Source organism: Tachysurus fulvidraco, chromosome 14 (assembly GCF_022655615.1).
Source record: "Tachysurus fulvidraco isolate hzauxx_2018 chromosome 14, HZAU_PFXX_2.0, whole genome shotgun sequence".
NCBI classification, from domain to species: Eukaryota; Metazoa; Chordata; class Actinopteri; order Siluriformes; family Bagridae; genus Tachysurus; species Tachysurus fulvidraco.
This window is the reverse complement of record NC_062531.1, coordinates 19002927-19018779: the sequence shown is the minus strand read 5'-3', so window position 1 is coordinate 19018779 and position 15853 is coordinate 19002927. Positions and strand designations below refer to the sequence as shown.

The 15853-nt window shown below is 41.9% G+C and overlaps 1 protein-coding gene across 2 annotated transcripts in view; it reads left to right on the top strand.

The window, feature by feature from the left end:
- cfap74 (cilia and flagella associated protein 74) overlaps nt 1–15853 on the top strand; it is a 49621-nt gene that overhangs the window by 9054 nt on the left and 24714 nt on the right. For both annotated transcript variants that reach the window (XM_027167289.2, XM_047800188.1), the window contains exons 13-21: nt 54–197; nt 320–438; nt 3102–3168; nt 6123–6212; nt 6352–6528; nt 6650–6752; nt 6906–7036; nt 10523–10645; nt 10725–10846. In XM_027167289.2, the coding sequence (XP_027023090.2) occupies nt 54–197; nt 320–438; nt 3102–3168; nt 6123–6212; nt 6352–6528; nt 6650–6752; nt 6906–7036; nt 10523–10645; nt 10725–10846 (1076 nt within the window). The remainder of the gene's footprint in view (nt 1–53; nt 198–319; nt 439–3101; nt 3169–6122; nt 6213–6351; nt 6529–6649; nt 6753–6905; nt 7037–10522; nt 10646–10724; nt 10847–15853) is intronic.

The window sequence follows — 15853 nt, the reverse complement described above, 5'->3', positions numbered from 1 at the left end:
TAAACTGTAAATTCCAATATTCATTTTGAAATGAAATATTTTAATGTTTTTAGAGCATGTCGGATAAAGACATCCCTCTCAAAACCTCCGTGTATAAGTCCATGAAGACAGGTCCAAAAGGAACCAAGAAATCTACAAGCGGCAAAGAGCTAAAAGGACCACCATTTGTCAGCAAACCAGAAATCGTCTTATTCAAGGTAGCTGTCAAATGCCATGGCGCAATGACTCTCTCATATCTTGTGTAAATAATTACAGTATTTCCTATTTTTAAACCTTGTACGTGTTTCATCCAGTAATGCATCAGCATACTGTTTTGCAGGATTTTGACCTCGAAAGGACGTATAAGAAAAAAGTCGTACTTACAAACATCTCTAATGTCACAAATTACTGCAGAATCGTGGGAGTTTCACAAAACCTCATGGATTTCATATCTGTAAGGTGAGAACAACACAGCAAAATGTGGGGGGAAAAAAGGAGAAAACACAATAAGGCAGAAGTATGGTGGCGGGAGATGTGTAAATATTTTTTCAATATAGAATCAGTTTCATCACAGCTAACCCGTGTATAATTACAATCATATCTCGTGTGTTCAATTATTTCTAAACACATCAGTTACTACACCCCATGTTGTTCTATCATTTTATCAGGATTTGAATGCAAGAAACATATATTATGTTTGCTCAATAAATTTTCAATCCAAATCCATATCATTAGAAATAACTCCTAACACTATAATGTATCCTGAGACGATGATCATGATAGGATGAGACAATGAGAAATTGCAAAAAAAAAAAAAAAAAGATTGCAGAACTGAAATGAAATGCTTGCACTGCTGAAGTTTATTATAAATGTACACTATTCTTTAACTGTCAGGTTCAATATCGATGCACACAAAACCAAAACTGTGGAAGTGAGCAGCAGTAGTAAGACTCTGCTCTGTTTGCCATATGTCCATGCCTCCTTTGACGCCCCCAGAAATTCTAAAAACGGCTCCCTTTTCGCTCACTCTTTGTGTCTCTGTCTTTTCCTCTCCCTGTTTTTTTGTAGCTGTGTGCCAGAGCCCCCTTCTCCAGAGTATCAGAATCTCTCTCTCTCTCTCTCTCTCTCTCTCTCTCTCTCTCTCTCTCTCTTACACACACACACACACACACACACACACACACACACACACACACACACACACACACATACACACACACACACACAGCATCATCTCCCAGTTCGCCAAAACCAGGAAATGGATTGATGGCACACATACTGTTAAAAGCAGTTCATCTATTTTTATATAATGTGCTTTTTTAAGCCATTTCTCCTCCAATCTGCAAATGACAAATGTTTCTCAGCATGTGCTCATCACTTCCTATTACACCCTCTCATCCATATTTTGCGTGCAACAGATCGAAGCGGCCGAATCTGTCCATAAATCGGATTTGATATTTGAAAGTTCAAGAACAGGTTTTTTTTTATGTCTCGCTTCATATTTAAGTCCCTTGTAACATTGTAATATTTTAACAGGTGACATTAAAGGGTGAATCAGAAGATTACCGTCTCCTTAGGCTGTGAGCCAGCTCATTAATTAAGCCTTTTCATCTGAATTTGTTACCTTGAGCTCACTTGGGAAAAATTAGGCAGATTGTTTCTGCTTGTTTGACTTTGCAAGCTAAATTTAACTGAAAGACAGATTGTAGTATGACGTGAAATCCTGAAATAAATCAGACCATGTAAAATCATGGGGTGATATGATAAATTCAATACATTTGAAGCCTTTCTGAAGACACTTTTCTATCCAATTTGTCCTACTCATTTACAGACACATTTAAAATAATTATGCTTGATATTTCCCAGCATCACAAACGCGTGCGCATTTCACCGATGACCGGGGCCATTTTGAAAGCTAACGAGATTCAGGCTGAGTAAATCATGCCGGAGAATGCCCACAGAAGCTTCAGAACTGGAATGAATACATATTGAAATATGTTTTTGCTCACACTAGTAACTTGATGTAGTTCGAGCCATTGACAGTAAACAGGTAAACAAGATTTGGCACCAACGTTCAGCTAGTTTTAATAGATTCATTTATTTCAATAGATTGTGTCAGACTGAAAGTATTGCTGCCTCAAAGCTTTGCCAGTGTCTATGTGGGTTTCCTTTTGGATCTCAGGTTTCCTCCCATCTTCCAAAAATGTGCCAGTAGGTGGATCGGGAATGTTAAATTGCCCCTAAGTCTGAATGAGTGTGTTCGTGGTGCCTTGTGATCAACCAATATCCCATCCAGGGTGTATTTTCTCCTTGTATTCAGTGTTCCCAGGAACACTCATCTCTGTTACACACTTTCTATACTCATGGATGTGCACCAGACTAGATCAATCCACCCATATTCCCAGTATTCTCAATACAGTTATGTGCTGCTGTATTAGTGCTGGACTCATGTTTCTTCTCCATACACTGCGTCTGTGACCTTATGTTGAATTGCCTCCTTGTTTTATTGTATTATTTTTCATTTATCTACAGGAATTAAGACAAATTAATCATATAGATTGAAAAAAACATAGCATTTGGGGAAACCTGGTACCAGGAGCGGATTTTTAGATTATTGAACATCAGCCAATTATCAGTCAACCATTCAAATGCATTCAAATATTTTTTAACTATCGCTTATTTTTTAATGCTATATTAATGATTGGGTTGTTTTTTTGGTGGCTGAGGATGAGCCATCCTCTATAGGCAAACCCTTTCTCTTGATCATGCATCTATTTTTTATTCTGAACATTATCAAAGTGTACATCAATGAGCCTATTCTTTGTTCCATGCCACAACAAAAAGTGTTAGAAGTCTAAAACTAAAAGACCAGCCATTACACTTGTATTTCCCCAAATGCTATCTCATTGTTGAAAGAATATGAGCCAAATAAAAGAGAGGTTACATTTATGTTCAGTTGAAAAGAGGGATTCTGGGATTCTGAGATGAAATGTTTCTTTAGTTTTATTGTTATTACCAAGTATCCAGTGAAGACTGGCATGTAATTATTTGTATGCATGGTTTAAATATTAATTTTCATATTGCAGTTTCTTGGCTAGTCTAATTCTCTTATGTACTCTCAGTTTTGAGCCTCCAGGACCAATGTCAGCAGGCATGTCGTGTGAACTAGAGACTGTTTTTAGACCTTTGGTAAGTACCTTTATAACACTTTCCTGCTTTAACAACCTTGGAAAAAGGAATACAATTTTTTTTAGATCTTACAGAACAATAATTCAACCAAGCTTCAGAATATTAAAATGATTGTGTTAACACACAGGGTGTAATGATGAGTCGTAAGACTGAGGATCCATTTGCAGCTTTAATATATAATCTCGGAAACAACAGGCAGAGTTCAGTACCGGTAAACACGACAGTGTAGGTAAGGCAAAAACGTAGTCAGAACAACAGGCAAAAGGTCGGGGCAGGCAGAAATCAGTCGTGAGGCAAAATACAGAAACAGATCAAAAACCAGAAACAGGAACAATCAGACAACGCTCAGAATGATAGCCGTAGCAAATCAAGACTTCGCAATGGGATCAAGTTCGTTTGCTTATTTAAGTGCGCCAGCTGATAGAGAACAGCTGGTGCACTGATTAGGCTGAGCGGGGTGTAGTGGGAAGTGTAGTCCGGGAGCGCTTAATACTCCGGAGACGATTCTCTCCGTTGTGGATGCGGAGGTGAGGCAGGTGTGCTGATCATGACAGAGCCCCCCCCCCTGCGAGCGGCTCCTGACGCGAGGACGTGTGCGACGTCGAGGTCTACCACGAGACCGGGGAGCGGGCCTGTCTGGGTGGCGTAGGTGGAAGTCAGTGGTGAGTGAAGGGTCCAGGATGTCCCCTGCCTTGACCCAGGAGCGTTCTTCCGGGCCGTACCCCACCCAGTCGGCTAGGTATTCCAGGCGGCCCCGTCGGCGCCTGGAGTCCAGCAATTCGTGGACCTGGTATGCCTCTCCCTCGTCGACCAAGAGGGGTGCTGGTGGTTCGGCGGAGGTTTCTGGGTCTCTCGATGGTCTCTCCGCGGGTTTCAGAAGTGAGGCGTGAAAGGTGGGGGATACGCGGTATGACGGGGGTAGTGCCAGGCGGTAGGAGACTGGATTAATCCGTCTGATGATTCGGAATGGGCCCACAAACCGTGGGCTGAGCTTACGACAGGGCAGACGGAGGCGGAGGTCACGGGTGGACAGCCAGACCCACTGTCCGGGTTGGTAGTCGGGGTGCTCACGGCGGCGTCTGTCGGCCTGTGTCTTTTGCCTGCGAATGGCTCGCCGTAGCTGCCGGTGCGCCGCGCTCCATGTGTCCCCGCTGCGACGAAACCACTCGTCAACGGCCGGTAGGTCCGAGGGTGTGTCGGACCAGGGGAACAAAGGAGGTTGAAATCCCAGGACGCACTGGAATGGGGTTAGACCCGTGGCAGGTTTGAGGAGAGAATTCTGAGCATACTCAGCCCACATCAAGTATGTGCTCCAGTCGGTCTGGTTATCGTGGCAGTAGGAGCGTAGGAACCGGATGAGATCTTGGTTCAGCCTTTCCGTCTGTCCGTTGGCTTGCGGGTGGTACCCCGAGGTGAGGCAGATGTTCACGTTGAGTTGTTTGAAGAATGCCGCCCAGACTCGTGAGGTGAACTGGGGACCGCGGTCGGACACGATATCCTCAGGCAGGCCATAGTACCGGAAGACAAAGTTGCACAATGCCTCCGCGGTCTCGAAGGCTGTGGGAAGTTTCGGCATGGGGATCAGACGGCAGGCCTTGGAGAATCGGTCGATCACGGTGAGGATAACCGTGTGGTTGTTGGAACGGGGAAGGTTGGTGACAAAGTCAATTGCAATGTGGGACCAGGGGCGTTGAGGCGTGGGCAGGGGAAGCAGTAAGCCCGCGGGGAGCTGATGAGAGGGCTTAGAGGTATTGCAGATTGTACAGGCTCGGACGAATTCGCGCACGTCTGTGGCTAGAGTCGGCCACCAAAACTGGTTCTGAGCCAGGTGTAGGGTGCCTGTGACGCCGGGATGGCCGGCGCTGGGGTTGGAGTGTAGGAGCTCCAGGAGGTTCGTGCGCCAGTTCTTGGGCACATAGGTCCGGGATGGAGGGCAATTGGCAGGTGTTGGTGTGTGCATGTTCATGTTCCCGTTTCCTGTTTGTTCCGCGTTGCCTGCCTGTTTGTTTGTGTTTTGTTTATTAAAACCCGTAAACTGCATTTGGATCCTCACTCGCCTTTGTCTCACCGTGTCACACCGTGACACAGGGATATCTTTTTCATTTTTCGTTTCAGCTTGCTAGGTGCGTTTAAAAGTATCACTGGCCTTCACACCTTCTTAGTTAATGTGTTATTTAAGATGTTGAGATGAGGTAAATCAAAGAAAGTAAATTAAAAGTGAATCATTTTAAATGCTGTGATACAGCTGAATACACAGACATCATTGGTTGGTGCTTATGGGACAACTTAATTTAAACTGATCCTGCTTATCGAACGTAGAAAGACTCTACTAAGCACTGATCATTTCATTTCAACCTGTTTTCATTTTTCTCCATCCATTCAAATTCCACTGTAGTACTAGTACATGGTCTGGGTGACTCAGGCCTGTCACGCTGCTCATTTACCCATATTGGTGAAGTCAATACAGTACAATTAATATATTGATATATATCTTAAAGCAGGGTTTCGTAAAATTATTTTCTAGAGGTTTTATTATGTTTATTTTGACCATGTTTATTATGTTTTGCCATGCCTATGTCAATCAGGTCTCCTGGCTTTATGTCGGTATGACAGTTTGTCTCTTGCGCTCTTGCCCGTGTTTTGGACCACTTCCCACCAAATGTCTGTGCACGTTCTTCATACTACATACCTCTAAATCATTTGATGGCAATAAGCGATAATGAAAAGTAAAGACATGGCATGATGGTACATTAACAAGTCAAAAAATTGATGTTAGAATATGAGGACTTAATAATGTCTTTAGAAATTCATGTCTTAGCGCATTAGTGCCCCATGCCTTGCACATTTTTATGTTTCCCTGGTGTAACACCCTGTTTAGACTAAACAGCAAATCGTCAGTCTTTTCTCAGATAATCCTATGCATGAACTTGTAGAGTCTATTTTGTCTCCTTAAGCTGAACAAAGATTTGGATGGCGAGATCCAGTTTCATTCGGCTACTGGCCCCTTTTCTGTCATAATCAAGTGCAGAACAAAAAAATGTGAGGTGAGTTCTACCTGTTAAAGGTTTTTACAAGTCATTTTGGTATCACATATACACAAGTATTTTTTATTTTTTTTTGTAGATAAGATAATGCTGTGAGGTTTTCTTTCTGGAAATGTTGTGTCTTTTCTCTTTTCCCCAGATGGTTGTTGATAGCAGCCTCATTGACTTTGGCACGCATGTGGTCGGGGAGACAATTTCACGGGTAATCACTCTGACCAACAGGGGGGCACTGGGTACTCGCTATTCACTGGCTCCCCTCTCCCCAAACTGCCTTCAGTTGCATAATGTATCGCAACATTCCTTTCCTAGAAAACAGGTACTTTTTCCAGTCAGCCAACAGAACAGGCACAACTTTGAATGAACTTGTTAATCAGTATGCATAAATATAAGCATTAATATGTATAAATAAAGTTTTTCAATAATTGTGTTTCTATCAGGAACCAAGTGAGAGCGACACTGTGAACGAAGCTGCTTTATGTCATGAGGAAACAATTCAAGAAGAGAAAGAAAATGCTACCTGCATTGCTCAAATGGAACCAGGTGAACAAAAATTTTGATTCACAGTTTGCTTTACTTCTGTGCAAAAAAAAAAAAAAAGGACTTTTCTGACTGTTTTTAAGAATGCAGTGTTCACCATAAGAATATGAGTTTTTTTCTATCTGACAAATGTCTTGGATAAACATTGATTTTTAGATACATCCCGAACCAGCTGTGACACATCTGTAGGTGTTGAGGCTTTAGGAGCTGATGGTTTAGAGAAGAGTGAGGCTACAGAGGTTAAACAGGACCATGACACTGAAGCCACTGAAATCAGCATTGGTAAAGTAAGTTTCTTAATCAATCACCTTGTCACCTGGACATGTGCAAAAGGTTTCACACCTTAAACAAAATGATACCTTAAAAAAAACTGACAGTTCAAGACCATTAGCTACTAAAAACCAATTCAAATCCTTTTAGATAAAAACAAAATTTAGGCACTGGGTGCTTCTATAACAGTTTCTATTTTCTGTCTATATCCTTGTATTTGATCAGGAATTCCAATACTATGTCTGAATCACTCACTTACGCAATCCACTATACAAACTGTTGTGTACAGAGCACTGTATAGGGTAACAGTGATGGTAATGCTGGGAGACAGAACTGGAGTCCCAATTATTAACCTTATGTGTTCATAGTTTTGTGCATAAACTTTCCTATATGATGCACACTTCTTATGCTATGTTCACACAGTGACTTGCAATGACCAGAGACTATTCATTTTTAATGACAGCTGGATACTATAAGATGCTGGCTTGACCAGCGATGTAAAATGTTGGTGCAGTGACTACCTGTCAGGACTCAGCCCGGACTTTTGGCCACGTGCCTTTTGTTTATCTTCCTCGTCACGTGTCTGCCCCGCCCTCGTCTGCTCCGCCCTCGTCTGCACACCTGATCCTCATCGTGTCTTTTATATTTAAGTGAGCCGCGTTGCCGAGTGCAGCGCGGAATCATTAGTTACGTTTACTCTTCGTCATGTCTAGTCATTGTCATGTGTCGTCATTGGTATTGTTTCAGTAATCGTCCTTTATGTCTTTGTCTTCATTATTTATTAAACCCCTTTTCATTTGAAGCTATCCTGCATACGGGTCTGTCTCCTTCCTTCCTCGGTTGTGACAGAATGATTCCGCCCAAAAACTAAAACCCCGCAGGATAGCTTCCAGCTTGGCACGGCTTTTTTTCATCTTCCCCTGGACTGTTCCGGCAGTCCTTCTGACCCTTTTTTCTTTTTTTGGTGACATCACTCCGCATTTTTTCCGGTGAGGGACGCCGCTCCACTTCCGGTTCCGTCCGAGGAGGACGTCGCTTCACTTCTTCCTCGGGGGGTGCAGCAGGCCCGTGGCGAAGGATCTTTCCCACCCTTCTATTCTGGTCATCGGGACGTGGGTCTGGCCATGGTGCGTCGGGGGTTATGCGCGGCCCTTCAGCTCGGCTGTGGACGTCACTCGGCCCTTCAGCTTGGCTGTGGATGTCGCTCGGCCCTTCAGCTCGGCTGTAGACTTCGCTCGGCCCTTCAGCTTGGCTGTGGATGTCACTCGGCCCTTCTGCTCGGCTATGGATGTCGCTCAGCCCTTCAGCTAGGCTGTGGATGTCGCTCGGCCCTTCTGCTCGGCTGTGGACGTCGCTCGGCCCTTCAGCTCGGCTGTGGACGTCGTTCGGCCCCTCTGCTCGGCTGTGGACGTCGCTCGGCCCTCGCTGGCTGTGCCCACCTACCTCACCGTGGGTACTGTCAGGACTCAGCCTGGACTTTTGGCCATGTGCCATTTGTTTTTCTTCCTCGTCACGTGTCTGCCCCGCCCTCGTTTGCTCCTCCCTGTCTCCACACCTGATCCTCATTGTGTCTTTTATATTTAAGTGAGCCGCGTTGCCGAGTGCAGCGCGGAATCATTAGTTACGTTTACCCTTCGTCATGTCTAGTCATTGTTATGTGTCGTCATTGGTATTGTTTCAGTTATCGTCCTTTATGTCTTTGTATTCATTATTTATTAAACCCCTTTTCATTTGAAGCTATCCTGCATACGGGTCTGTCTCCTTCCATCCTTGGTTGTGACACTACCCGTGGGACATGAGTGTTTCCCCTAAATCTCTGTTATATGATGGATATATGCACTGGTCTTTTTTATATAGGAATTTTCTCCCTCCAGAATGTTCATTTTAGTGACAAGAAAACTGATTCTTTGTTAAGTGGAATGCTAACTGTGCTATTCACCCTAAACCTGATAGATGCCATTACCATGGCAACCAGTAGAAGGAACACCAACTAGTGACTTTAAAGAACAGCGACTGGTGACTTGCAGCAATAAGGTTGATGTATGTCTGAATATAGCATTAGAATTATTCTTGACACATATGCAGAAACCCCTAGTAGCTGAAAAGTGTAATTAAGTAAACCACAACCATTCAGCAGTAGGATCTCACACATTCACTGCTGTAGCCTGGGTTTGATTCTCAGGCAGGGAACTGGCCTAGCCACTGAGGGGATAACTGTCAGTGATGGTCTTAAGCTTGTATAAAATGGGAGGGGTGTGTAAGTTAGGGAATCCAGCATGAAACCAGAGCCAAAATTAAAATATGCAGACTCTAAACAGGGAGCAGCTGAAGGACAACAACATAATAAGCTCACTCACACTTATTGTCAATTATGCCAGTATAATTGACTGAAATGTAAATGTTTATAAAAAATCATACAAAAGGAATATCTAAAGGTTTGCCATTTTGAAAAGCAAAATGTATCAACGCTGTCTGTTTTTTCTATGTTGGGTTTTTAGCCACCGGCAGATTTTAATGAGAAATTGGAGACAGGTCTGGCATTTCCTAAACAAATATGTGTCAAATAATGACACATGTCTAACATGCATTCATATCACTCATGAAAGACCGTAGATTTCCAAATACAGCAGCAGAAAAGATAACAATAATGAGGGATTTTCATTTTTAGTGAGATCTACATTACAGAAATATGACCCACTTCACGTATTGCAAGGATGACTGTGTACTACACCAATTTGTAATTGTTCATGTAGTTTTATACTTCTGTTCTACCACAAACTCTTCTGACTCATGTTACACTGATGACTTTTATCTTAAGCAAACCTTTCAATCAGGCTTCTGTAACACTTATTCTCCTTAGCTGTAGCTGAGATCAACTGTGAAACCAGATCATATGAAGTTTTTTCTGCATAGTAGACTACATTCTGCCACCACATTATCATAGTGGCATTGTTTCCATATTGAATCTGACACCTGAAGATGCTACATGGGAGGATAAAAAACAACAGTTTTTGGTCTCATCATAGCTAATAATGGCCATATATCTGTGTGATCTCTCAATTTAAAATGTGTCAATGTCCTTTTGATTGTTATCTATCTGTTAAGACACTGAAATTACACTGCAGCATGAATTACACTAATATTGAATAAGCACAACCAGGCTTGGCTAATTGCAGAAAATTGCCCATGTGATTGATTCAGTCAGATCTAGGATTCGACTGGTGTAAAACTACAAAGAAATCAAGAAAGAGAAAGGCGGAATATAATAGGAGCTGCAATCACTGAAAAAAAATGTGTGAGAAAAGAAAAAGGAAAAAAATGACCAGGGAAATTTTAGCCAGGGAAGTAACAGTATGCTCTTGTATTGTTATATTATTGATTGATCATTAGTCAGTAAGTTCTACAGTCCCTGACATATTTAATGTTCTTTTTGGACCAAAAGTGACCAAAAAAATAGACCAAAAGAGATAACATGAGACTTTGCACATTCATTTTTTCATCAGGTGCTTGAGGGTGAGGTGGGCCCATTTGCTAGCATCAAACTGCCCATCGTTTTCACACCGACCATCCCAGGAGAAACTAAGCTAGATATTAAAATCACCTTTTCACAACCCAACTGTCAAGCGGTAAGGCATATTTATATAAGGCATAAAATGAGTAAAATGGTCTTAACTGTGAACTGAACGTATTTTTGAAACTATCTAGATTGTAGTGTCAGCATATGGAGTGGCTGAGAGTGTTCCTGTGTGGGTGACTAAGCCAAGCATGGACCTAAAGATTTGCATGTATGATCGCCTTTACCAAGACTGCATTGAAGTGCAAAGCAGGTGAGCAAGGATTCTTATATTTTTAGTGCCATAATTTATGTGGAGGACAGGGAAACCCCTTTATGTTGATTTTTTCCCACATTTTTTTTGTTATATGATCTTTGTCACTCACACTATTATAAATGTGGCATCAGACAAACATAAGTCATCACCATTCACTCGACTGATCGCTGTTTGTTTTTTTTTTGCCATCGCTGTTAAAATAATGACTGGTTAGTTTAGTAAGTTTTGTTTGTAGCCTATTTATTTAATTAATTATTTATACAGCCATTATAGTTTGAAGAGGTCTGCAGTGTCCGTCCATATGTTTACCTAGACAATGTCCAAAATAAATCGACTATCTATTTAAATTTATCTTTATCTGAAGCAACTTATAAATATGCATTAATTGAAAGCATATAAACAGCAGTGGCTCAAGATGATAGATTTTGATTGGGCAGGATGACATAGCCCCAGGCAAAATTACAACTACTGTAATTACACTTATTGTCTAAAAAGTAGGATAGTATAGCAAGGCATTCAAAGATATCATTAACCAAAGACAAAATCTAGTGTAATGAAGTACCAGGCACAGGAGTCCATATGCAAAGTTTTAATCCACAGCACACAATACAAAACACAGTCCCAAATCATAAGTAGTCCGGGTGCAGGTCTGTCTGGGTATGAGCAGTGGAACTCTTAGGTAAGGGGCCAGGTCTAGCATATCCTTGGTGTTGACCCAGGACTGCTCCTCCAGTCCATATCCATTTTAATCGACGATATATTGGAGTTTGCAAATATCCAATAATAAAGCACCCTCTATTTTTAGCTGTGGACACTGATCCACAGCTGTGGGGTCTCTGTCAGGGGGGTTATCGGCGGGTTTGAGAAGTGATACATGAAAGGTGGTGTATCCATTGGAACAAGGGAGGTCAGTGACAAAGTCAATAGTGCGATGTTACCAGGGTTCCAGGAATTCGGCTGGCCACTGACGGGATGGATTAGACTGGGCACAGACATGGCATACCTTGATGCAGGTCTCTACATCTTGGTCGGCTTCCATGGGGATCAACTTATGGGAGTAAAAGGCACACAAAAATAGTTTGCCAAAAAAATAGAAGGCACACAGAAATAGTTTGTGACTACACTGCTCCAGTCCTACAGATTGAGGTATTGCCAACCACATCGAAGGGTATACTGGGGTCTGGGTGATTTGAGATGGGGTCCGTTTGGGCAGACTCTGTCTAGTGCAGCCATTTGGGCTTGCCTCATTGGAGCGTGGTTGGGGGGCTACCATTGAACTGTAGTTCCGTATGAACCATCTGTAGAAGATAGTAAATGATGGGTGAGAGTCAATCCTTTACTGCTAGTACCTTGCTTGGAACCATTGCCACCCCTATTTGATTCCTAGAAAAGAGATGGTGTCACTGTAAACGTTGGTGTTGCCTCAGGTGTGCAATTACTGTGCGGACATAGAAGACTTGCTTCCATGCTTGTCGAGTAGACAGGAATGTCATCAATGTAAACGATGACATAGTGGTCAAGTCTATGAAGATCTAATTAATGAAGGCCTGAAACACTGTGGGAGTGTTAGACAGTCCACATGGCATTACCAGGTACCCTCTGGTGCCCCCATGGTGGTGTGGTCTTTCATTCATACCGTTCTCTTATCCTGACCAGAATGTATGTGCTCCGTAAGTACAAGTTGGTGAAAATGCGTGCTATGCTGAGCTGTGCCTGAGCAGCTGGGACTAAGGGGATGGTGTATGGGTACCACACTGTGATGCCATTGAGGCCCTATCTATGCAGGGTCAAAGTCCTCCGTCTTTCTTCTCGACAAAGTACCCAGCAGCCAGGACCTCCTCAATGTACTCATCTATGGCTTAACTTTTGGGGATTTATAGTGGGTAAACTCACAACTTGGGGGCATGGCGTGTGGGTAGCAGCTCAATGATTCAATGAGAGGGCATTTTGGTTTCCAGTTCTTTGCTGAAGATATTCCTGAAGTCATTGTATTCCATGAGGATCTTCACCTCCTCCTGAGGTTCAGCATTTTCCATGGAGGTGGTCAGGCAGTGGCACATGACATGGAGGTGCTAGAGGCAGTGGTTCAGGAAGAATGGAGACTTGCAGATGAGCAAGTCTTGATTTCTGGGTATTGTCAGTGAAGGCAGGGGTAGCCTATACTAGCTGCGGAGGAGAGGATGTAAAATGCCAGTTCCTCGGTATAGAATAGTTAGAGTTTGAGAGTTATGGGGATGGTGTGTTGCGATCAGCTTACCCATTGAATTTCTTGGGGAGCACCATGTGTACAGGTTCACTTAGGACAGGTGGCGACAATGGGGGAGGAGGCCCTTGTTGGACTTGTTGCTGGCAGGTGTTGGCTGCTTGCAGAGCCACTAGCTGCTATTGGTAAGCGATGAGCATTTCTCCCTGATGCAGGACAATGCCACTGGATTCATTTCTAGTGAAATATTCTGTAAAGAAGCACTGGGCATGGATGATTGTGAATTCTATATGCAGAGTTTCGCTACATCTCAAAAACCACACAAAAGACCTGAAACTATCTGCAAATATACACACTCTGAAGAAGGAAAACACATTTATTCACACTGTATGCAGGTGTTAGACATCTTATTTATGATTTGATGATTAAGCAAGATTTTGGTACACGCAGAGGTTTTTTTTTTTATTCTATCTAAAACTGACAACCCTGTTAACTGTTCCATCTATTGTACCTCCCCCCAAGAATGAGGCAGCCAGGTTCCTTCCCCATTGGACCTCTGTTAGTGCACATTTCAGTTCCCATTTTTGACAACTTGGTGCAATAATATAAAATGTTTTGCAAAGGTATGGTACTGTGAAAAAAAAATTGTGAACGAATATAAATGACTGAAATGCTGATTGAAATGGCCGGGCATATCCCCAATGTATATCAGGCTTGTGTCTGTATCACTCTGGCTTATATCCAAAGCTTGATCACAGCAAGATAGTCATTGTGTGAGGAAAACACACATAGCTAAAAAGCTAGCACTGAAAGAATCCTTAAGCAGACTGATTTTTTTTTTTTTACCAACACTTTTGTTAAACTGGTTCATTATGAACTAATGTGATCTCTGAAGGCAGAAAGTGGATACAATTTTGTTGCAAAATACTACTCTTAAAATAGAGGTGTTAAAATATGTTATAAGCCCAAATGCCTAACTGAGGTCAAAACATATAATCAGTTGATCCAAGCACAGAAGCAGGAATTGTTCTGAATACTGATGGAGATGCTTGTAAATAATAAACATAACATGAAATTCATCCCAGGTGTAAAATTACAAAGTTGTGCTTAAATGGGGGTAAGCCTTTGAAATGTGTGGTCAGTCATCTATCATTAAAATTATCCATTTGGATGAGTGGTCAATCAAATCAACTTTGCCGGTGTTTATATGTTATTTTGTCAGTTGAAATCATCTGACAAATGCCATTACAGTAAAAAAAAAAAGTATCTGTAAAAAAAATACAACCGATACTTACATTTTTATCACTGCTATTTAAATAATAAAATAAAATATAAAAAAATCCATTTATTGTTGCATATTTTACATATGCAATTACTGGTGACTAATGTTCAGTGTCTACTGTGCGTGTTATTTATAGTCTTACTGTAGGTAGATGTGTGGGTGAGCATGTTTTTTTGCATGTTTGCCTCTGTGTGTATGTTGGGGGTTTGTGGGTGTTTGTGTGTTTATGTGGATTTCAGGTCATACTGCCAGATCTAATGGTGCTTAAATGTTTTGGTGTGTAATGTGTGTGTGTGTGTGTGTGTGTGTGTGTGTGTGTGTGTGTGTGTGTGTGTGTGTGTGTGTGTGTGTGTGTGTGTGTGTACCCACATCTCTACAAAACCCACCTACATCACTAATTGACTTTATGAGACCATTGTGATGTATGTTTGCTTTCACGCAGTAAACAGAGTTAAGAAAATGAAAATGATGTGGAATTCTCAATAAAAAGAGTTTGTGAGTGAGTGACTCACATGTAATTCTCTGCATGTGAATCACACGATTAAAGCATTCAAATTAGAGTGAAAAGAATAAGCTGAACTAAAAGACTGACAGAAAACGTTGACATAGAGCTCAGTGCTGTTGGAAAGCATCTTAAAATAAGCCCTTCATCCCGTCATCTCTGCCTAGTTTAACAGGCCTTTCTTACTGCCGACCCCTCCCACACACAAGCACGCGCACACAACCTCCCTCTTTCATGCACATACACACACCCACACAAATGTACGCTGCACACACAAAAATTCACGTCCAAACACACAACCCACCTCTCCCGGTTGACACAAAAACAAATACACACACAGTGCACACAAACCCATGGTAGGCACAATCCTTTGCTCCTTTATTTCTGTTGCTCCTTTTTCGTGTTCTTCCTCTATGAGTTGTGCACTGCTTGGTCTGCAAAATTCTTAATATAGACATACACACACACACACACACACACACACACACACACACACACACACATGCACAAAGAAAATCCTCCAAGGTTTCTTCCCAGTGCTACGTATTTACTAAGTGGGTTGACAGCAGCAGCTTTTTAGACTGTATTATGTCAGTGTAAAGGTGGAATACAGTAATAAAAGGATAATATGGTCAGACGTTTGGCAGTGTGTAATAGAGTCAAGGTACACACACAGACACAGACTATAATATTATATAATATATATAATGTATGTGTGTGTGTGTGTGTGTGTGTGTGTGTGTGTGTGTGTGTGTGTGTGTGTGTGTGTGTGTGTGTGTGTTCCCCAGGCTCTTGAAAATGACAGCACTGCCAGAGTACACTTATAATTTTTTATGTCATATTTATAACTTATACTTATCAATTACAATTATGTTTATCCAAGACTAAGAACATTGTATTCTCTAAAATTATACAATATTTTAATGATTTATGATTCATTTCAAATAGTTAATTTGATTTTTTTGTTTAATGTATGCCTGGTCTGTTAATATTTGCTTCGGTACATAATTACAGAAT